Source organism: Pseudochaenichthys georgianus, chromosome 5 (assembly GCF_902827115.2).
Source record: "Pseudochaenichthys georgianus chromosome 5, fPseGeo1.2, whole genome shotgun sequence".
In the NCBI taxonomy this organism is placed as follows: Eukaryota; Metazoa; Chordata; class Actinopteri; order Perciformes; family Channichthyidae; genus Pseudochaenichthys; species Pseudochaenichthys georgianus.
In genome coordinates this window covers 21,369,798-21,391,000 of record NC_047507.1, presented here as the reverse complement: position 1 = coordinate 21,391,000, position 21,203 = coordinate 21,369,798, and the positions used below count along the sequence as shown (strand labels likewise).

At 42.3% G+C, this 21,203-nt stretch overlaps 2 protein-coding genes across 2 annotated transcripts in view; both read right to left on the bottom strand.

Annotated features, from left to right (window-relative positions):
* Positions 1-4,135: 4,135 nt before the first annotated feature.
* On the bottom strand, positions 4,136-9,584 carry LOC139433867 (collagen alpha-1(XXVIII) chain-like). The gene is made up of 6 exons (XM_071203300.1): positions 9,572-9,584; positions 9,337-9,420; positions 8,646-8,771; positions 7,014-7,187; positions 6,473-6,654; positions 4,136-6,396 (listed from the first exon to the last, which is right to left on the bottom strand). The coding sequence occupies exons 1-6, from the start codon at positions 9,582-9,584 to the stop codon at positions 6,382-6,384; spliced, it is 594 nt and encodes a 197-aa protein (XP_071059401.1). The 3' UTR covers positions 4,136-6,381.
* A 1,436-nt stretch (positions 9,585-11,020) lies between these two features.
* Positions 11,021-21,203, bottom strand: part of col7a1 (collagen, type VII, alpha 1) — a 78,672-nt gene continuing 68,489 nt past the window's right edge. The window contains exons 100-114 of the mRNA XM_034084051.2: positions 21,033-21,068; positions 20,706-20,762; positions 20,541-20,612; positions 20,008-20,079; positions 19,841-19,876; positions 19,655-19,735; positions 17,551-17,604; positions 17,196-17,249; positions 17,032-17,094; positions 16,741-16,803; positions 16,483-16,599; positions 14,972-15,049; positions 11,511-11,564; positions 11,324-11,372; positions 11,021-11,101 (exon numbers count right to left, since the gene is read on the bottom strand). Coding sequence (XP_033939942.2) covers positions 11,085-11,101; positions 11,324-11,372; positions 11,511-11,564; positions 14,972-15,049; positions 16,483-16,599; positions 16,741-16,803; positions 17,032-17,094; positions 17,196-17,249; positions 17,551-17,604; positions 19,655-19,735; positions 19,841-19,876; positions 20,008-20,079; positions 20,541-20,612; positions 20,706-20,762; positions 21,033-21,068 — 903 coding nt within the window. The 3' untranslated portion in view covers positions 11,021-11,084. The remainder of the gene's footprint in view (positions 11,102-11,323; positions 11,373-11,510; positions 11,565-14,971; positions 15,050-16,482; positions 16,600-16,740; positions 16,804-17,031; positions 17,095-17,195; positions 17,250-17,550; positions 17,605-19,654; positions 19,736-19,840; positions 19,877-20,007; positions 20,080-20,540; positions 20,613-20,705; positions 20,763-21,032; positions 21,069-21,203) is intronic.

The following is a 21,203-nucleotide window of genomic DNA, read 5'->3' as shown; positions in this document are numbered from 1 at the left end:
CGGCTCTTGGGCAGACTGACGGCTGCCTCAGCCGTTGTGCCCTTAGGCCTGCTGTCGCTGCGCCCTTTGCAGATGTGGCTGAACAGCCTTCACTTGGACGCCAAGTGGCACAGGCACAGGAAGGTCAGTGTGTCGCACCAGAGCCTTCACTCTGTCACGCTGGAGAAACAGGGCCAATCTTCTGATGGTCGTGCCCATGGGCGCCATCCCATCCCGCCGGGAGACTGTCACTGTAGATGCATGTCTCTCAGGGTGGGGTGCGGTGTGGCAGGGCAGGACTGTTCAGGGTCTGTGGTCCGCCCAGGAAGGTGCATATCACATCAACGTGCTAGAGCTTCGCGCTGTGCTATTTGCGCTCAGGCACTTTTTACCCCAACTGACGGACCGACATGTTCGCGGTTTCCCAGATCAACCACCAGGGGGGCACCAGGTCCGCACAGCTGCTCCGGGTTTCACAGAGCCTCTTGTCTTGGGCGTCTCCCTGCTTGGCCAGCCTGCGGGCAGTCTTTCTACCAGGAGACCGAAATCATGTGGCAGATTTCCTCTCTTGGCACAAACCTCCACCAGGGGAGTGGAGGCTTCACCCAGAAGTGGTGGAGACAATCTGGAGCCTTTTCGGCAGGGCCGAGGTGGACCTCTTTGCCTCGGAAGAGTTGAGGCACTGCCCCCTCTGGTTCTCCTGGACAGAGGTGACCAGCCCAATGGGGCAGAACGCTCTGGCACACGACTGGCCAGACAGTCTCCTGTACGCCTTCCCGCCGCTGTTATTATAGACGCTTCAGAGGGTCCTTACTCAGTCGCCCCCAGCTGGCCGGGGAGAGTTTGGTTCCCGCTGCTGCGCAGTCTCTACTGCGGCCCACCATGGTGCCTCCCCGACAGGAAGGACCTTCTGTCACAGCTCAGGGGTCAGATCGGGCATCCCGACCCTCACCGCCTTCAGCTCTGGGCTTGGCCTCTGCGGGGCCCAACCCACTGTTGAGCGTTTTTACGGCATCTGTCAGGGAAACTATCCTGAATGCCAGAGCACCATCCACTCGAGCACAGTACGAGTGCAAATGGAAGCTCTTCTCCCACTGGTGTTTGGGTAAGGCTGAGAATCCGGGGCATTGCTCTGTGGCCACCATTCTGGAGTTCCTGCAGTCCCTTCTGGATAGTGGACGTCCTCACTCCACTTTGAAGGTATATATGGCTGCTATCTCTGCCCAACATGTCGGGGTCAGCGGCTCTACAGGTCGGTGTCCCTCTTCCTGAGAGGGGCCTTACGGCAGCGTCCCCCTAGTACCCCGAGGGCTCCGGCTTGGGACCTGCCCCTAATGCTAGATGCCCGATCATCTCCTCCCTTCGAGCCCCTGGCCCAGGTCGGGCTTAAGTGGCTGTCCTTGAAGGCAGCATTTCTGCTTGCCATAACCTCAGGGAAGCGAGTTGGGGAGTTGCATGCCCTCTCCGTGAGCGATACATGCCTGAGGTAGAACTCTGATGGCTCGGGTGGTGCCCTCTGGCCGAATGTGGCGTTCCTGCCCAAGGTGCTTCCACTTGCCCACTCCAATCGTCCCATCCAGCTGGCACGCTTTAACGTCCCACAGGAGAGCCGCACGCCCGAGTTGCTGTGCCCCGTGCGGGCCCTAAGAGCGTATGTCGACGCTACGGCCTGTATACGGCAGTCAGAGCAGCTCTTTGTTTGCCATGGCGGCACTAGGAAGGGTAGTGCTCTCCCCAAGCAGCGGCTGTCCCACTGGGTTGTTGATACAATCGCACATGCCAGTGGCCGCCCCGTGCCATCAGGGGTGAGATGCCACTCTACAAGGAGCGTCTCAACGTCTTGGGCCGCCCTGAGAGGAGTGCCCCTGGAGACCATCTGTGCCACGGCGTCTTGGGCGTCTTCTGGCACATACTCCAGGTTCTACCGGGTCAATGTCGCCACCCCCCATCCTTTGGGCGTGGTCCTGTTGCCAAGCTCCGCTGCTTCCAGCTAGGTGAGTATTTGGTTTCTTCATGACATGGTTGGTATAAGTCATCCAGTGCTAAAGCACCGTCTCTGGCGGTCAGTAGGGACGAAATAGAACGATAGTTATGTCTGTAACTACGGTTCTATGAGTTCCGGATGACCGCCAGAGTTTCCTGTCACTCAGAATTCTTGTGTGCTCGCGAGAAGATTCTGATTCTGATGACACCAGCTAATGTAGCCGGTGTCACGTGGGTCACAGGTGACTTTGTTGTTATTGGTACTCGTACGGCGCATGCGCGCGATGGACATATCCAGTGCTAAAGCACCGCCTCTGGCGGTCATCCGGGACTCATAGAACCGTAGTTACAGACGTTCTGCATTTAATAACAATTTTTTTATAAAAAATCATATGCAAGCAACCCTGAACATGCTCTCTGTTTTGTATGCAATAGCTCATCATCTTATTAATGTCCTATGATGAGTTCAACTGTGATGGCAGCATTAACATTGTTATGGTGGGAATAACAATAACACCAATATAACTCAACACATAAACGCAGTGAGGGGGGCATTTAGTTCATATTGAATTACAATTCAGTTGTAGTCAACATGCACAAACACATTAGCATAAGTCTGTGAAGGACAACCTTGAGTCACACATTCAGTATGTGTGTGTTTAGAGAAAGAGCCCTTTGGATCACCATAAGTAGCAGAGTGAATATCAAATTAGTTAAGGTTATTAAAGATCCCCTTGTTTCATTGAGACCTAAGTTTGCAGACACACACACTTCAAAGACTTGCAGGACTGCTCTAAGGGCTTCTTGTGTCTTGCAAACCCGACTAGTTTCGGCAACTGAAATCAGTGACGGCAGCTATTTTTAGGATATGTGAAATGTATCTCAGACACACGAATCATGATGAAATCCTCGTGTGCCAGGGAGCGTCCACCCCCCCCACGCACTGACAAATATACACATTCGTAAGAGACAAGAGAAATCTTGCAGGCTGAGGGAAAAGCATGGAGCGTGAGAAACATACATAAATTAATAAATGTAGGCCTGCAGTATGCTAGGCACAGCCAGGGTTGTATTTCCATGTTATTTTAGAGATCAGTGTTTTGAGTAAATCAATGCATTTCCAAATAAACGTGTGGGTCTGATAAACAGCTCATTACAAAGTCAGCCTCACTGATGAAGCTCCAGTGCCTCAGGCCCAGCAGGTAACTGTTACTGAGAGACGGCAGCCCCCCCACCACCACGCTGTGCTATCATGAGGGGCTGCTGCTTTGAACTGTTACAGTGTTTAAGTACATTTGAAAGCAAAACCAAGTACACGTTTAGTGAGACAGTGACGAAGCGCTTAATTTATTTCAGGGTCCACTTGGCACACAGCAGTCTAAATTAGGATGTTATTAATAAAGAGTCTAAATAGTCTTACATATATAGTAAAAAATAGACTTTGTTAGTATTGTAGCTCAAATCCGAGCAACCAGGTTCCAAAACATAGTGGAAAGCCTAAGTAATACAACAATAATAACTGTTGAGGAAATCAGTTTAATCCATGCCGCAGTTTTTCTATCAACTGAGCCATTTGAAGCTGTTTCCACCTATTTATCTATATCTCCACGATCACTGTCAGCATGTTGTGATCTTGACCTTGTCACAGTGTGCATTATTTCAGCTGTCAGACAGCCTGTGCCAGCACATACAAGCCCACAGCATGTAAAGGTGGTGACTGAGATAACTTCTGAAATGAAGTCAGGTAAAGGCAGGGCATGAGGTGATGACGCAGCTGCATGAGACCTGTTCGAGTGTGATGAAGTCGGCGTGTCGTACACCGGGGGAAATCAACCGAGGGCAGAGAGCACGGAAAAACCAAGGGGGGAGGAGTCGTGGCCAACAAGCAGAACATCCTCTCATTAATAAAATCAGCTGATGAAATTAGAACATCTTGATTGGACACACACACACTTCCTGAGCTTGCACACTTCTCCATTACCCCTACATAATCAAGTTATTTACTGGATTTCTTTGACCGGAAATATTCAAATTTTTGTGTGACAAAAAGATAATTAAGGGCCTTATCTATTTAAAAATGTCGTGGTCATTTAATAAGTTTCGTGACCACCGTGAAATAAGTTTGTGTTTGTAGAAATCGAAAAAAAGACCAAACTTGTACTGAAATATTTGGTTTATTAGAAAGCTCTTTTAAAATATTCTATAAGACTACATAAAAAAGGTTTGCACCACATGAATACACATCTTCAATACACAGTATAAAAATACCTTTAAAAATAGCACCTTTTCTCTGACAGATAAACATGCAGTCGTGATCATAAGCAGACGTTTCCCCAAACGATGAAATACATTATGTACAAAATATTGGCAGAATATTGTGCTAGGTTCTTCATATTTGTCAAAACTGTACCCATAATGATAAACAAATTATAGATGTGCTTGTATAGTTATAATGTAGAGAAATGTGAGGAGTTATTTCAGGCACCTGGGGTTCAGGAAGTTATTTTCATTTTTATTTTCACTTTCAGGGATTAGAAAGGGTTGAAAATCATCTGGTTGAAATCATTCATTTTAACCATGAAAAAAATCTACGTCTTTGATAAAAAAGTTCATAAAAATGTCGAATACTGTATAAGTACATTTCAACTCTGTTGTTAGGGACTTAAGTTAGCTGTATATGTTTTTGTTTGTTTTACATAAACCTGTAATGTTTGTCATGTTATTTTGAATTAGCTTTGCAGCAGTAGCTCAGTTTGTAGGGACACATTTCATATGGAACAATGTCGAGACTTGTACCTGGAGAGGTGCCAGTTCTCATTCTGGGCAATGCAGGATGAGTCAGGCACCAACCCCCCCACTCCTAATACTATTAAAGGGTAAATGAAGAGTCTTAAATTCATACATTTGCTACAGTGTACATGTGTGATGATAAAAAGAAGATTCAAATTCCTCCATTTCAAATTGTGTCTGGTCTGCGGAGGCTACTACTAAATACCAAACTGACTCAAAGACATGATTTCTCAGAAACAAAGCTGAAGTACTAAACTAAAAGTGACTCCTGTGTGTCTATGTTGAAGAACTTTACAGTACAATTATAATTAGAAGAACACTTTGAAATATTGGTACAAATTTGTAAAAAAATAGTTTGTACAGTCTGTACATTTAAGGAGTGAGCTAAATAATGAAAATACCTTATCCTTGAAGTAACTACCAGTTTGGTGAAGTTCATAAAGGGTGTTTGTTTTTGCGGTCTGTAAAAAAACACTGATGTTCTTTCATACAGTATGTTCCTTTTAGCTAATGCTGCTTTCGGGATTGTTATATTTTTCTCTGTGACACTTTACAATTGATGTAACAACGGCTGCAAATCATGACAACAGCTGCTCCACAAGTGAGTCATAGTCATTGTTAAATGCCAAAAAGCAGTATTAACTTTAATATGGAGGTCTTTAATAACGCAACCTTTTTTGCACAAAGGTAGAAAACAAGCCTTATTATAAATTGTTGACTCTAATATTTGCGATATAAATACACATAAGAAACCTTTTTTCTTTTTAATGCGACCATCCAATCAATAACTGCAAGATAAAATGAACCTACATCAAGTGCTTTTTTTTTGTATCTATTATTTTTCCGAATATACCAAGACAAATATTTGTCAAAGTGGCTATTTGTTAAACAAAGTGGTTAGTCAATACCAAACAATGATATTGACTAACCCTTTTCTAATGTCGAAAGGGTTGAAAAAGTGTTTTCAATTGGAAAATATGCAATTATGTGGACCAATTTTACAATCATTTTCTAAATAGAGAGAAATGTCTTTTAGTTTTCTTTTTCTGATAAGTGGAGTAACAGGCTTGATGTAAAATAAAAATCTCTGAGCAATACTACAAACTATGGCCTTAAAAAAGGAACATAATGAACTTCACCAGATTGGTACATACTTGAGGAATATAGCATTTAAGAGTGAGGTGAGCCATGTGTCCACTCCCTCTCTGTATGCAGTCATAAGTCCTTTGTTTGTATACTAGTCTGTGTGGAACATGAAATGGATAAGATATGGAAGGTACTTTAACACAGTACTGTTGTTCAGTTAAAATGAGAAATAAGAGTAAAGCAAATACATTTTTTCTTAATTGTAATGTTCTACTGCACAAGAAGGAAAGTAATACAAAATGATGTTTCTACTAATAAACACTATTTGGGCTTTTTTGTTGTTGTAGTTGCATGTTTTGGAGAATATAAAGCAAGGAAGCACTCTGGCATCCCGTCTGAACCTGTGGTTGGGTTAGGCCTACAAAAACAATAAATAAACAAAAACAAATGTTGACAATTAACAAAATAATACTCTTTAAAAGCTATATAAAGGCTAACATTCCAGTGGCAGAGGAAGATTGGTCCTCATTCATTGTGCTGTCTTCAAGGAAGGACGACCTGCACAACAGACCGCTCATTAGTCAGCATATATTCAATACCTGACATTAACTAGTGTGAGTGTGTGTGTGATTACCTTCGGCCCCCCAAGGCAGAGCTCCTCACACTCCTCCAGCTCGAGGAAGCGGTTGTTGTTTCCTTCACAGCCGCTGTAGATGAAGGGCCTGCAGGCCTGAACCTGGCTGTTAAAGTACCAGCGCATCGTGTACCGTCCACAGCTCCCCTCCTCCATGGGCAGCAGGCACACGTCTGCTGGAGCTGCACAACACACAGACACACAGGTGAAGAGTGTGCACACCAAAAGGCACACACATTGAGTAAAGGGAAGGCGAGGTAGGAAGGAGCAGAGGCAGAGCAGCAACAAAGGGCAACAGGGGACCCAAAACAAACATTCAAGCCACTTTGATCAAACTTATTTAAACCATAGCGTTAATCCATTAAAGTACCTCATTTATACTAATGTATTATTCTCTGTTCTTTTCATTTACTGGATGCATTACTGCCTTTCAACAGTCAACAGCAAATGCAGCCTGAGACATGCAGAGAGGGCCAGACACCAGGCAGGAGTACCCCTGATCCCATCCCAGAACCAGTCAACAGCACGGCCGCGGGTTTACCTTCCCCATTGACTCTCCTCTTGGATCTGACTGATCTGGACATGACTGCTTTCAGAGTGGTAACTTTGGCTGCTTTCTGACCACCATCTTTTGCTGTTTTCTTAACGTCAGCTGAGGCTGATTTTTTTGGTTGAACTTTGACTGTTTTGTCAGTGTTATCCTTGACAACCTCACCTGTCAACAGACACACACAAACACACAGGCTCACACACAAACACACACAGGAATCGAAACATTCAGTAAATAAAACAAAAAAGACATTTTGCATTAAAGTGTTATTGGGTTTAAAGAACACGGTCCACGTTAAAGTTCAGTCATTCAGGATGGTGTGTGCTTGTAGCTTGCGTGTGTGAGAATATGAATGGTCAACAAAGTCTCGTAATGTTATGAAATGAGCACAAAGTGAAACACAAACACTTAATATGAGACATGCTCCCCTGGCGCAAATTTGATTATGTGTCGATTGAATAAACCATAGTATGGGACACAAGCAAAGATTTGACTTGCCAGCTTTTGTTTATCAAATGGAACTGAAAAGTTTGTAGCGTGTGATTGAATTGTGTTAGTTAGGGACATTATAATTTAGATAAAAGGCAAATCCCAGAATATGGCATCCTTGTTATTGTTCTCGTATTTTTGTCTGTTGTGACTGAACATTTTAATCATCAACTCCATTTTAGACTTCAGCATAATCATCATAACAGATTAATAGAAATAGAAATGTGGTCCTATCAATAAGCTTAAATCATTTCTTTGAGGATAGGATAATGATTTGGTCATGATTAAATCATTTTGCACAAAAATCAACACTCATTTGATTGTATACGTTTGGAGAGGTTGCTCGGTATCAGATGTACAGTATACTAGGACTGCACTTTCTGGAAAAAATAACTAGTTGCAATTATTTTACCTGATACTGCATTTGCGATTTTACTCCAGATATTTCAGGGAATTACCCTTTTTGAAACAATAATCAGATTATCCATGAAATGTTTTTTTTTAAATGATCATGGTGTCATTTTTTAAGAGTATCTGTATCAAACAAGGAGGTTTTGTTAAGTCTGTGGAATACGGCTTGTAGGCCAGGACTTCTCTGCAGCACCACAATAACTCATCAATTCAGATATCTTCACATCATTTGCTTTATCAAATATTGCACTTATGGGATTGGATATTGGATATTGCTTACTGGATATTGCACTAGACCATATTGTAATCCATATTAAACGTAGTAAATGCTCCTCATTTAATCTGTGTTTTCGGTACGTTTTCAAGGAGACACATGCATGCCGGCTTGCACACGGGCAAATAGCAAGCCAACATGGATGTAACCATGTAGATTTCAAACTCTTACAAAAATCTGCGTTGCAAATTTAATTTTGAGAAGTGAAAACCACAAACTGCTTGTCGGGTGATCGAATACCTTCAGATTCTAATAAACACCAAAAGGTACCTTAGGCATTTTAACTTTGGGAAACTTTCAACTTTCAAGCAGGGAACACTTCGATTTCTTAGACAATGTGCTCATTTTGAAAGTTTCACACGAGACCAGGTTGGCTGAGGAGGTGCCCAGTGTGTGGGAAAAGTGTTATTTCAATGTGTGATAACGTTGGTCACTATGACACACTGTACCATCACTCTGGTTTGCAGAAGGAGTGAAGTAGAGCAGCTCGTCTAAAGGTTCGTCGTACGCCTCAATGGAGTAGATGTGTTCATAGTCCGGGTCGTTGGTGTTCACCACCACACGCAGCTCACGACCTGAGAAATGTAACGTCACACAGGTCACATGCTTCACCTCCGTCACCACGACCCATGATTCACATAGCAAGAAGCATATTTAATACAGGCCTTTCGCTGTTGCAGCTCCCAGTACATCCGAACTGCTCAGTCTATTGAACTTTTTAAATATCAGCTAAAAACTCACTTCTTTGCACTGGCTTTTAATACTAGTTGAACATAACATGTTGACATTTGTAGGCTATGTGTTTGTATATGTTTCTAGTTATTGAGCTTTTTATCTTGTTTTTAATTATCGTTTTATTATTTTACTCCTATTGTGTTATTTGGTCAACTGAGGTTGTTTTAAAATGTGCTATATAAATAAAGATTGATATTCATAGAGATTATATTTGCCTGGATACACAGAACACATTAAGTGGGACGTAAATGGAGTTCTCTGTTTTCTTGATGAGAAAACCACCCATTGTTCAGAGATCTCCAGATGCAGCACCACAAGTTAAACCTGTTTGTTAGGGACGGACAGCAGACAGACACACAGATCGAGGGCGACCAGACAGGCAGAGCGATGGACGGACACACTCACCCTCCTTACCCTTCACGACCAGCTGTTGCTCAGGTGCAAGCCGAGCCCTGACCGGGGGCTGGGACCGACTTACTGGGTCTGAACCTGAGGAGCCAGATAGAGAAGATGGAGGGGACAGGGACACCGAGGGAGCAGAGACAGGATTTAGGAAAGCGGGATGAGTGTTACACAGGAGGGAGAAAAGGGGGACCGGAAAGCTTAAAGTGGACCTATCATGCAAAATGCACTTTTGTACGTCTTTTATACATGAATATGTGTCAGGGAACTCACCAAATGTCAGAAAACACAACCCTCCCTCTTTTCCTCCATACCCAAATCTCTAAAAACGGGGCTGCATCGGATCTGATACAGACTGATACAGATTTGAAAATTCTCTGACGTCAGGAACGCCTATATGGGCAACTCTCCACCTATCAGGAGGAGACAACCACGGCCATTGCCGTTCGCAAGCGCTGGAGATGATGTAGTACACATGCCAGGCCTGTAGGTGGCGCTGTAGTCTGCCACAAAAGCAGCGAAGAAGACTTCTCACTGATTCAGCCCTTGCAAACACAGGGCTAAAAAAGAGCAAATGGAGCGAAATGAGGCATGGCTAAAATGCATGATCTGTTTGGTATTTTGAAAAAAAAACGTTGCAGACATGTTTTATATAGGTATGGCCCTACAATATATTATTCAAATATAGCATGATAGGTCCACTTTAAATAATGTAAAAAAAAGAAGAAAGGACCGAATATTCTGGTAGTAAAACGTTCAGAGACAACTACAACCCATAAGCACCACAAAAAATAATTCCAGCGTTCCAACATACACACCAGCTAAAAGGATTTACAGAGTTTTTGCAAGACTGGTCAACACATGTCAATCTTCCAAATACTAGATGTAATCCTTTAAGGACACAAGTCACTGCTTTATGGACTTGTGTCGCACTCGAGTCAAATATCTTTTGACTAGTCAAATCAGCGCAGATTCAACTTAACACCCCAGACTCAAACCGTGACCGATTGCAAATAATGAAACTTTTTCTTAGGTAATAATAAATGAATTAAACATGAGTGAAATGCGTGTTTTGGCCTCATTCTCAGTAACACTGCATATTAACTGCTGCTTCACAACACAGATGATGTTTTGAATTGATTAGCATTTCAAAACAAACACATTTGTCAAAACTTTAGGAAAAGTTGATCATTTTGAGTCTATAATGGCCATCCCTTCTCACTGGTTAGAAAAATGTGTTGTTTATTTCAGCTAGTTCAGATGATATGCAATATAATAGAAAAGCCATTGCCTTCGTTTGAGCATTGTGTCCAGTGATGTGTATTATCATAAAAATCAATTCAAAATCAAAGAGCAACAAAAGTATACACAAAATAAGCCATTTCAGTCCATTAATCAGATGTTTTAAAGATGTATCTTAGGCAGGATCCCCTACACAGGATGCAGAGAGACTTTTTAAGATGAATCTTAAAAAATATTTGACATTAAGCTTATATAATCCCCATCTTGACTTTGACCCCAATGCTGCCAACAGTTAATGTCTGTTATTTTTGTGTGCATGAGGTCAAATGCTCATTTAAACCACACACAAATGCTTAATGAGGGCAAATGCCCCAAAGCATTCTACTAATATATAATGTATGAGACTGACTGCTCTCAGGACAGACGCTGCAGCAGCATATGTGGTATAGCATACTGCTGTGACTCATGCTAAATCACAGCCCTTCTGTCTTCTGCTGCAGTCGAATGGCTCACTTACCTCCACACGCTGAGGATCAGACAGATGGACAGGAAGGAAGCAGAAAGAGAGGGAAGAAAAAAGGTCAGTCTAAAGAGTCATGGCTTTGTTGTAGTTCTCTTCAGCTCTTTCAGTATCTTACTTTCATGGCTCAGTGGAGGCTGTGACTCATGTGCTGTGATTACTATCTGAAGTTCAGTTTGGGGACAGCTCTGTTATAAATAAGCAATGCAAGCTGCATGAAAGACTCACCACAGTGCTGACCCATCTCCGAGCGAACGTACTCTCTCACTTCATACTCCTGAATTCGAAATAAAGAGTGGAAACAGATTAAAAAACACTTACAAACATAGCTTTAATATAAACTCTGCATATGTTTGTGTGCTCATTGGTATCCGCCTGTTCAGATTGAGCCCCGCGGTTCAGCTCGAGCACTGACCGTCATGCCTGGCTCTCCTCTGTCTCCCTTGGTTCCATCTAGGCCCAGCTCTCCCTGCAACATGGACAGGTATTAAGACACACACACACCCACCCACAGAGAGGCTTGCAGCACATTAATACATTAGGCTGAGACCAGGTGCGGCACATGACCTAAATACAAAGTCAAAGTGAAAAGTCAAAATTGCGATTGCCACTTTTACATATACATTCAATAAATGTAATCAAACTTGGTTTGCCAGTGTCTACATCCTGTGTATGGGATCCATTTGACAAACTATATATTAAAATAAAGCGGAGAAAGCTCTGATAATATGTGGTCGTCATTTGAGATTACCAGTCGTGGGTCCTTACAAATGTAACTGTGCTGAGTGATGGAAATATTTTTGTGATGTTTTTTACAAGTATTCATTTCAAGGGGACCTATCATGCAAAATGCACTTTGTGATGTCTTTTATATATAAATGTGTCCCCGGTGTGTCGGGGAACTCACGCAGCGTCAGAAAATAAAACCCTCTCTTTTCCTCCGTACCCAAATCTTTTTAAAAAATGGGGCTACAACGAGCGGATACAGATTCCATCTGAGCTGACGTCAGCCCGGAATAGTGTCCGTTCACACGAGACCGCTCGAAAGCACTGGAGACGCTGTAGTACATATGCCAGGCTTGTAAGTGGCGCTGTAGTCTGCCACAAAAGCAGCGAAGAAGACTTCCCGCGCATGGTTGCCCTTCTGTTTATTCTCCGCTGTGGACGCTCTGGCTCTTTTTCTCCCTCCCCGAGGCAAGCGTTTGCTCCTGCTGCTGTAATTCTCTCCGGTAGTCCACCAGTAGATGAAAGACACCCACCTCTCCACCTCTTCCAAGGGACGAGGGGACCGTGCGGCAGAGTTTCAGTTAGATTTTTTTTGCCGGTCAACATGGCCGTTAGAGTTTAAATCTTCCGGACAAAAAAAAATTAGAAAAGTGCCGGTCAGAGGTCTTCTTTGTTATTTATTGAGCTTTAAAACAAATAATGACTCTGTATAATCATATATAAGAATAAAACACGGAGGACGGAGCCTATCTTTTCCTCTTCTGAGAGGCCAGCAGCTGATCTCTGACCACGCTCCCCTCTCCTGCAGGGGGGCGTGGTCAGCTGCAGGTAATTTGCATTAAAGAGCCTGTGACACGGTTTTCCCCCATCATCCAAACCCATCAATTTGAGTACATATTGTCCCCTTGAAAACCGTTACTGAACTGATTTTGGATATTTGTAGTTTGATAACCATTAATCTGCCTTCAATGTTGACAATTTTCTGGATCTTCTCGCGGATTCTTCAAGTCCCGCCAAATTATGGGTGACGTCATTGCGGGCACAGCGCTCCAGCTGCACCGTCCAGGATCCCAGCATCTGCATGTAAACCTTTATATATATACAGTCAGATGTAAACGCACGACGGCGCACACAGCAGCAAGCTCAGACAGCGATGACAGGTTAATGTTGAACGTGTCTGAGAGCTCATATGAGGCTGAAGGATCGGTTTATGTTGTATCTTCTAAGTTTAAGAATGAGGTGCGTCAATATGGGCGATCATATGGTCATGTAGCCAGTGGTGGACTGGGACTAAAAATCATCCCGGGACTCTCGACCGGCCCACTTCGGTACCGAGCTGTCAACGGGGGGAGCGGGGGATGTAAAATACAAATATAATGTATAATGTCTGTGTCTTTGACATTAGCGCTGCTAGCCACCTGTGCCCTGTACTACGAAGCCAGTTCAACAGACCCTGGATATGTTTGAGTAACAAACAAACTAACAACAACAAACTAACAAACGAGATCTCGCTAAGCGGTCCTACGACGCTGGTTATCAACTCGGTAAATCAAGCCAGGGTTTCTCTCTCCAGCTGAGAGCGCGTTCACGTCTAAGACACGAGTGGATCTGACTTTAATTACATTTGTCTCGAGTGTTTCGTCAACATAATGTGTTAAATAATACTTCTGCATACAGTCTGTGACACTGTGAGTGTTGCACGGCCAGATGAGGCTGGAGAAGCTGACTCAGATAAGGAAATATATGATATATTATGATATTATATGATCGATGATCTGATTGATGATGTAATATGAATGATAAGTGCGACACGTCGGCGTCTTCTCTGCATACGGCAGTTTAAACTGTATTTCCTTTATCCTGTAATATGACTTGAGAGATTTAAACTCCGCACACTGAGTGGATCTCTTTTCTATAGACGCCGGAGGCGGGCAGCGTCAGGTAAAAGTAGTTATTTAGCCTTCTCAAACCTGAGCCTCACGCGCCGCCTATGGGGGATGTGCTAGTTACTTATCCGACCGGCCCACTTCGGTACCGGCCCATCGGGATTCGTCCCGATGGCCAGTCCGCCACTGCATCGACAGTCCGCCACTGCACCCAGCCCACGTAAACTGTCAACGGGGGGAGCCTCGCTGCGGGAAACGGTGGACCTAGTGTCCCGATCGGAGTGGGAATAATAATAATAATCCGTGCATTTTATCCATTAATTTCCCCAACATTGTGGTAAAAAACCACACGTTTAATCCACGTTGTTGGTGTACTACAACTACAAAAAGCATCGGTTTGTTTTCTCATCAGTAAATGCAGACCGGCTCAAACAAACGATTTTTAATCATCATCCTCACTCATCATTTAATGTATCATATGTTCGCCGAATTGACATGAAAGCACTAATAAATGTAGTTTCATCCACTTGAGTTTATAACCACAAAAATAATCGATTTGTTTTTATATCACATCCGATGGGAGGAAATTCAGCAGCTCTCACTCCCGATTTGTAATCCTAATGTAATCATCATCTTCACCACGATCATGTATATTTATGTCGCCGAATTGACATGAAAGCACTGACAAATATGAATATACTGTAGTCAACTTCATTAAAACGTTATTAACGTGCTTAAACTCAGTAATTCACCATTTCTACGCATGACACAACACACTTTGTCCGTGTTTGGCTCTCGAAGCGTTCCCGCATTGACGTCACTTCCGGCTTCCCCCAAAACTTCAAAATGAGTGAAGGAATTTCCCCGCGATGTTCGAAATTATTGATATTTAACGAAACGGTATCGCTTTTTCTTTTTTAAACTGACGGTTCGAGATTACTAGTAGCCCAATATTTCATTGCACAACAGTTGTTGGGATGGTGTCACAGGCTCTTTAAAGCTACGTCACAGAATCAGCCCTTGCAAAAACAGGGCTGGAAAGAGCAAATAGAGCGAAATGAGGCATGGCTAAAATGCATGATCTGTTTGGTATTTTGAAAAGAAAACTTCACAGACATGTTTTATATAGGTATGGCCCTACAATATATTTTTCAAATATAGCATGATAGGTCCACTTTAACTTCCCGACCTGGAAAGGCTTATTTTTTTTAAAATTAAAGATGGCTGCCAAGAACACAAGTGAGGAAATAAATGTGACACTCACCTGCTCTCCGCGCTCCCCCGAGACTCCTGGGATACCGCGTGGACCCACCATGGAGGGGCCGGTCGGACCTCTCTCTCCCTGAGACACAGGCAAAACAACATTACAACACAAAATATGTCACAATTTGTAACTGGCACAACAATTTCCTTCGGGATAAATAGAATCTTATCTTATCTTGTGTCTGCAGTGGATATATTTAGAACAAAATGTGTGTTACAAGTTAAGAAATTCATGTTACACACTATCTTATTGTCCCCGTGTACATATTCCCTGGATATTTTGTCTGCATAGTGTCAGTGAAAAAAAGAAAGTTAACTGTTCAGGTTGAACTTCATTTCCATTGTACTTATGCTTCTTCAAACCAGATACTGTGTGCAAAACTTAAACGGATGATTCAGACATCAAAGCTACAAAGAATACAACTTTAATACTTTCATTATGCAGTTCTGGTTCGTTGTGTCCTTTTAGGTTGTTTTTAAAGTTTAACGTTTTTTAAAGTCTTGGTGTTTATTGCTTTTCCATCGTATTAACAGATGCTCAGTCTTCCTTTCAGGCTGCACCCTAGCTCAAATATTGGTTTGGGAAATGAATGCAACTAGGTTGACTCAATTGGAAAAAAAGGTGCGCCCATCAAAGAGACTCGATATAGCCCTGCTCTCCTATCACCGGCTTTCTTTATTTACTTGATGATGCAGCAGCAGAAAGGCCCATCTAACTGTCAATCAACATGAAGCAATACACAGCAATCAAAACCAGCAATCAGGCGAGGAAGAAGAGGAGAGCAAACTCAGGAGTAATACAAAAGTCTCCATTCTATTTATGGCAGTCTTGCACTAAATGTCACAACTGTCAAAAACGAAAAAAGTATATTTGTTGCCACTCACGCACCTCTGACTGATGAAACGGTGTGCAATCATAGTGAAGCCATTGTACCTTGTCTAATCTTACTCCATTGTACATTTGTGTTCTTTGCTAGGTCACCACTAAATGTTCACAGTTTTGATTAATGGGGCACCAATTAACTGTTGTAAGAAAGGCTTGTTTAATTTGCATATAAAATGTGTATGTATTAATTACCTTGTGTTCAAATTGTTGACGAATTCTCAAATGCCTCAACAGTAACCAAAGAATTAAAAAAACTGAGACAATTCTTGATAAAGCGAAGTAATTGGGTTCAGAGTTTAGCAAAAGCAAAACTTCCCAAACACATGAAACGATGCGAAGACCATGGCGTTTAAAGCACTTCCACATAAACAACATTTGCACGGACAAGTAGCACACCTCTGCAAATCAGAGATTGTGCGGTGTGAGTTTGTAGACAGATGTTTAATAGTGTTGCTGTTGTTAAACACAACAACGTTTCTCTGTTTTTGGATTCTCACCAACGTGTATGTTAAAAAAAAAATTCCGAAGGTAACTACATTTTGTGAATAAAGTATTATTTGTATAGACTGCCCCATATATGTGACATGTAGAATTTGTCGCACTCCAGCAAAAGTAAGGAGAATCACCTTTTGTCCCTGAAGACCCTCTGGGCCACCAACACCAGCTAGTCCCTGAGTGCCAGTCAGGCCCGGGACCCCGTCCACTCCTCTAGGGCCGGGGGGGCCAGGGACGCCAGACGGGCCCTAGAAGAAGCACAGAGATAGTTATCTATGGATCTCAAGGTTTCCTGTAGTTGCGAGAATGAGCGATGTTGTGCTTCTGATAGTACACAGAGATAAGGAACAGCGTGTACGGTGAATCTCAAGCTGAAGTTAGAAACTCACCCTTTCACCTTTCTCTCCCTGAGCTCCTTTGGGTCCTCCAAGCCCGTCAAAGCCACGGTCACCCTAAAACAGACTGAAAAATCATTCCACAGTTCCAACATACACACCAGCTAAAAGGATTTACAGATTTTTGCAAGACTGGTCAACATGTGGCAATCTTCCAAAGACTGGCTTTAATCCTTCAAAGACTCAAATCGCTGCATTATGGACTTGGTTCGCACTCAAGTCAAATAAAAGTGGTTACACTTTATGTTCGGACACATTGATAGTTAGAGATAATAAAGCACATACCTTGGGGCCCACTAGTCCCTCTTTTCCGGAGATCCCTGGGACCCCAGAAGGTCCGAGCTCCCCCTGGGAAACAGAGAGCATGCCTGTAGATGCCAATCTCAACTGTCACAGGAAGGAATTTAATGAAAAACTTATTTTTTTTATACCACAGATATTACTCATACCTGTTCGCCTTTTCTTCCTGGTAGGCCTGATCGCCCATGAGTACCAGAATCCCCCTGAACACACATATTCCGATTCATCCAATGTTTAAATACTCACCACACTGTACATGACTCATGAATGTCTAACTCATATGATTTATACAACTCTGAATTATAATCAAAACATTACACCACTAGCTATTAGAGAAATGTTAACATGCTTCCGTTTCTTTGTTCATTATTTGGACAGAATAAAAACCCAAGTGTCAAAATTCCAGTGGGTGGGAAATTATCCCTTTTACAATTTCTGTATTCATGCTTATTTCTTCTTTTCTTCTTCCTCCTACAAAATGTTCTCTGCCTGTCTAAATCCCACCTTGCCTCCTTTGGGTCCATCGCCTCCACAAGCCCCCTTGGGTCCTCGGTCACCCTGGAAACACACACGTTCATCATTGACAGAGACATAATAGAGAGGCTTGTGAGTCACAAAAGGGACAAGACGTTCCATACCAGACAGATAGACAGAGAGCCCATCTATAGATACATTCAGTCCTTTCACCTGCCAATCAGACTGCAGCATTGAGCACTTACACATAGAGTGGACATGAAACAATGTCACCAGCTACTTCTAAACAGCGTCGGATATGAGGCGGAACAGGGTGCTATCATTCTCCTGATAACGGGTGTTGAGACAAGTGGCAATACAGCTGCAGAGCTCTGGCGGATGTTGTCTGTTCCAGCCGGGCTAAATCCACCCTTACATGTGATAGCACACTGGTATTATCTTCAAACGAACACCGTGAACTTGGATGGACTTTTTCTTTCAACATCTTTCTTTGTAGACTTAAAATGTGGCTAGTATTTCACACAACTTTAGTACAGAATAAAATTAAGAGTCTGAACTTTGAACTTAGGGTCTGAAGAGTGAAGCCAATGCCAAGGGCCTTAAACGTGCATGCTCTGTAATATCCAGCACTGGTTTCAAAAAGAGGTTGGATTGTATAGAAGTCTATAAGAAAATTAACCTCGTATAATTTTTTTCCTGACAAGTTTATTATCTTAATTGCTCGTTAAGACTTGTTTACAGCCTTTTCCAGTGTGCTTTCAGTTGATTTACATACATTTATTACAACATCTTTGTTGCCTAAAAATTTATTTTTAGGTGTTTGGTTGTAATAATAATAATAATACATTTTATTTCGAGGCGCCTTTCAGGACACCCAAGGTTGCCTTACAGTGCATTTAAAAGTTAAAACAGCTAAAACAAAAACGTTGTACTTAGATCCACCCTCTTTTGTCACTGATGGTTGAAAAAAGACAAGATGGAGGCAGTATAAATATGGAACTGGAGGCTTCAGAACCAAAGTCCATGAACCAATTGTGACGGCTCGGTGGGGAAGGGATACAGCTAGCCTGGCTCTGCCAACATTTGTCTTCCTGCATCAGAGTAAAGCTCATTAATAATTTGCATTAATTGTAAATGAAGACGGTGTAGAATTGTAAACTTTGGACAGATTCAAACAAGCTATATTTCCCTAAATGTTGGAAAGTTATTTTAAAGCTTCAAGTCTCATCCACCTGAACATTTTTAAATGTTGTGCATTTGTCTGTGATTGTGATGTATATATATGGTAAATTGACTGTACTTATATATGTATATACATACACATACATAAGTCCAATTACCATGATGCTTTTTTGTATTTGCTTCTTCTGTCTGTACTTATATTTCCTGCTGCACTGTGGTCTCCTTTGCAAAACAAATCTTTATCTCAACTGGATTACTTAATAAAAGTTTATTTTAATAAGAAAACAACCTCAGAATATCACCACCTTTATATTTGATTCTTTCAGTGATTCAAATGTTATTCAAATAAATAATTTTAAAAGTGAAAGAAAAATGGCTGGAAAAAAAAAATCTAATTTCTGGGTATTAATCATCATAATGTTAGGGTTAAGGCAAATATTCTACAGGCACATTTTTTAAACTTCAATTGCAGTAATAATCTGCAATCATATCAATGTTATGAATTGAATTGTGAACTGCATCACTGGCTCCTGAAAGGTGCTTCAAGGTTGAAACCACACAGAATGAACAAGCAGCGTCACACACACACACACACACACACACACACACACACACACACACACACACACACACACACACACACACACACACACACACACACACACACACACACACACACACACACACACACACACACACACACACACACACACACACACACACACACACACGGGCCTGTTGGGCCTTCAGGCGCTGCAGGGATACTTGTAAGTACACACACACACACACACACACACACACACACACACACACACACACACACACACACACACACACACACACACACACACACACACACACACACACACACACACACACACACACACACACACACACACACACACACACACACACACACACACACACACACACACACACACACACGCAATACCTTGATTCCCCTCAATCCTACGATACCGAGCTCTCCTTTATCCCCCTTCTGCCCCAGCAGCCCGTTTTTTCCTGATAAACCCTAGAAGATAAAACAGAAACCATTCCTTTCTCTGTCCAGCAAAGAGAGAAAGCCATGCACAGAAAATGCAAAATCTGTATTTTTGATGGAATTAAAATCACAGACCGATTCACCAGGTACCCCATGTTGGCCTGCTTCTCCCTACAGACACACGACAGGATTACAGTAATTAGAGCAGTCAAATTACTACGTGCACTGATTACTGACTGGCTTTGCTAATAATTATGACACTGATTCAATCACAATAATCATCCGTGCTCAGCGTTGCTCACCTTCTGTCCACCGGGCCCACGGGCACCCGGGAATCCACTAGATCCTCGGTCTCCTGGCTCTCCCGTGAGACCCTGATGTCAAACACATACACAGAAATATGAAATTGATCACTTGTTATATGAATACACTTGAGTGACATCTGCTCTAATTATTGCAATATCAATTATTGTCTAAATGTAATGTTTTTCTGTTTGCCTTAGTGTGTTGTAATGATTTTTATTTTGTTCTTTTTTAGTGTTTCAAAGGGCAGTACACACGTTTCTTTGTGTGACAGACAGGTATTGATAATCAAAACATTGCCACATAGGAATAAACAAGAAGAGAAACAAAGATGAAACGAGACAGAAGAAAGCAAACCAAAAAAATACTTTGTGATATTTCGGTGATTCATATTTCTAAGTTAAAATACTAATTGATGCAAGAGATCAGATCCATGTTAGTAATGACAAAATATCAACTGCATCTTATTTAGATTTCAAATGATTTAATGCTTGAAAAAAACAACGTATGTTATGGCAATAAACAATCTTACCTGCTGTCCTAGAGGGCCCTCGTGACCCTTCACCCCCTTGTCTCCCTGTACACCTTTGGGTCCCCTGTCCCCCTATAATGGAACAACAGTTAAATCAACAACAAGCAAAACCAAATGTACACTAAGTGGATATTTTCTTTATTCCACATCAGGACCATCACTGACCGTTTCTCCTTTGTTGCCCTTTTCTCCACCGGGTCCTCCGACCAGCACCGTGTCCCCCTGTGTGTGACAGAACAGCTATAAACATACTGTTTTCTTTTCCTGAGTGGTGTCACTTACACTATCACAGCTAATCAACATTGTGTGTATTCATATATTCCTCGCTATTGAAAGGGCTCGTTCAAAACAGCAAATAATCCACACCAAGGTTTTTTTTTTCCTCTTCCATTTCTTTGTTGTCTCAATGTCATCTTGACAAATACAAAAATGTATATAAAGAAAAACAGTAAAAGAGAGCAACTATTTAATATGACAGTAAAATGAACTCACCTTCTCTCCTTTGTCACCTTGCAGCCCAATGTCTCCCTGAGAAAAAAAAGATAGAGGGCAAAACATTTCACTCAGGTCCGTCAATTTATTCTGCACTAAACATAAGCAGAAAGCTTGGGGGACCCAGCTAGCATGATGACACATTAATGAGGAAAGGACTGGTAGTATTTA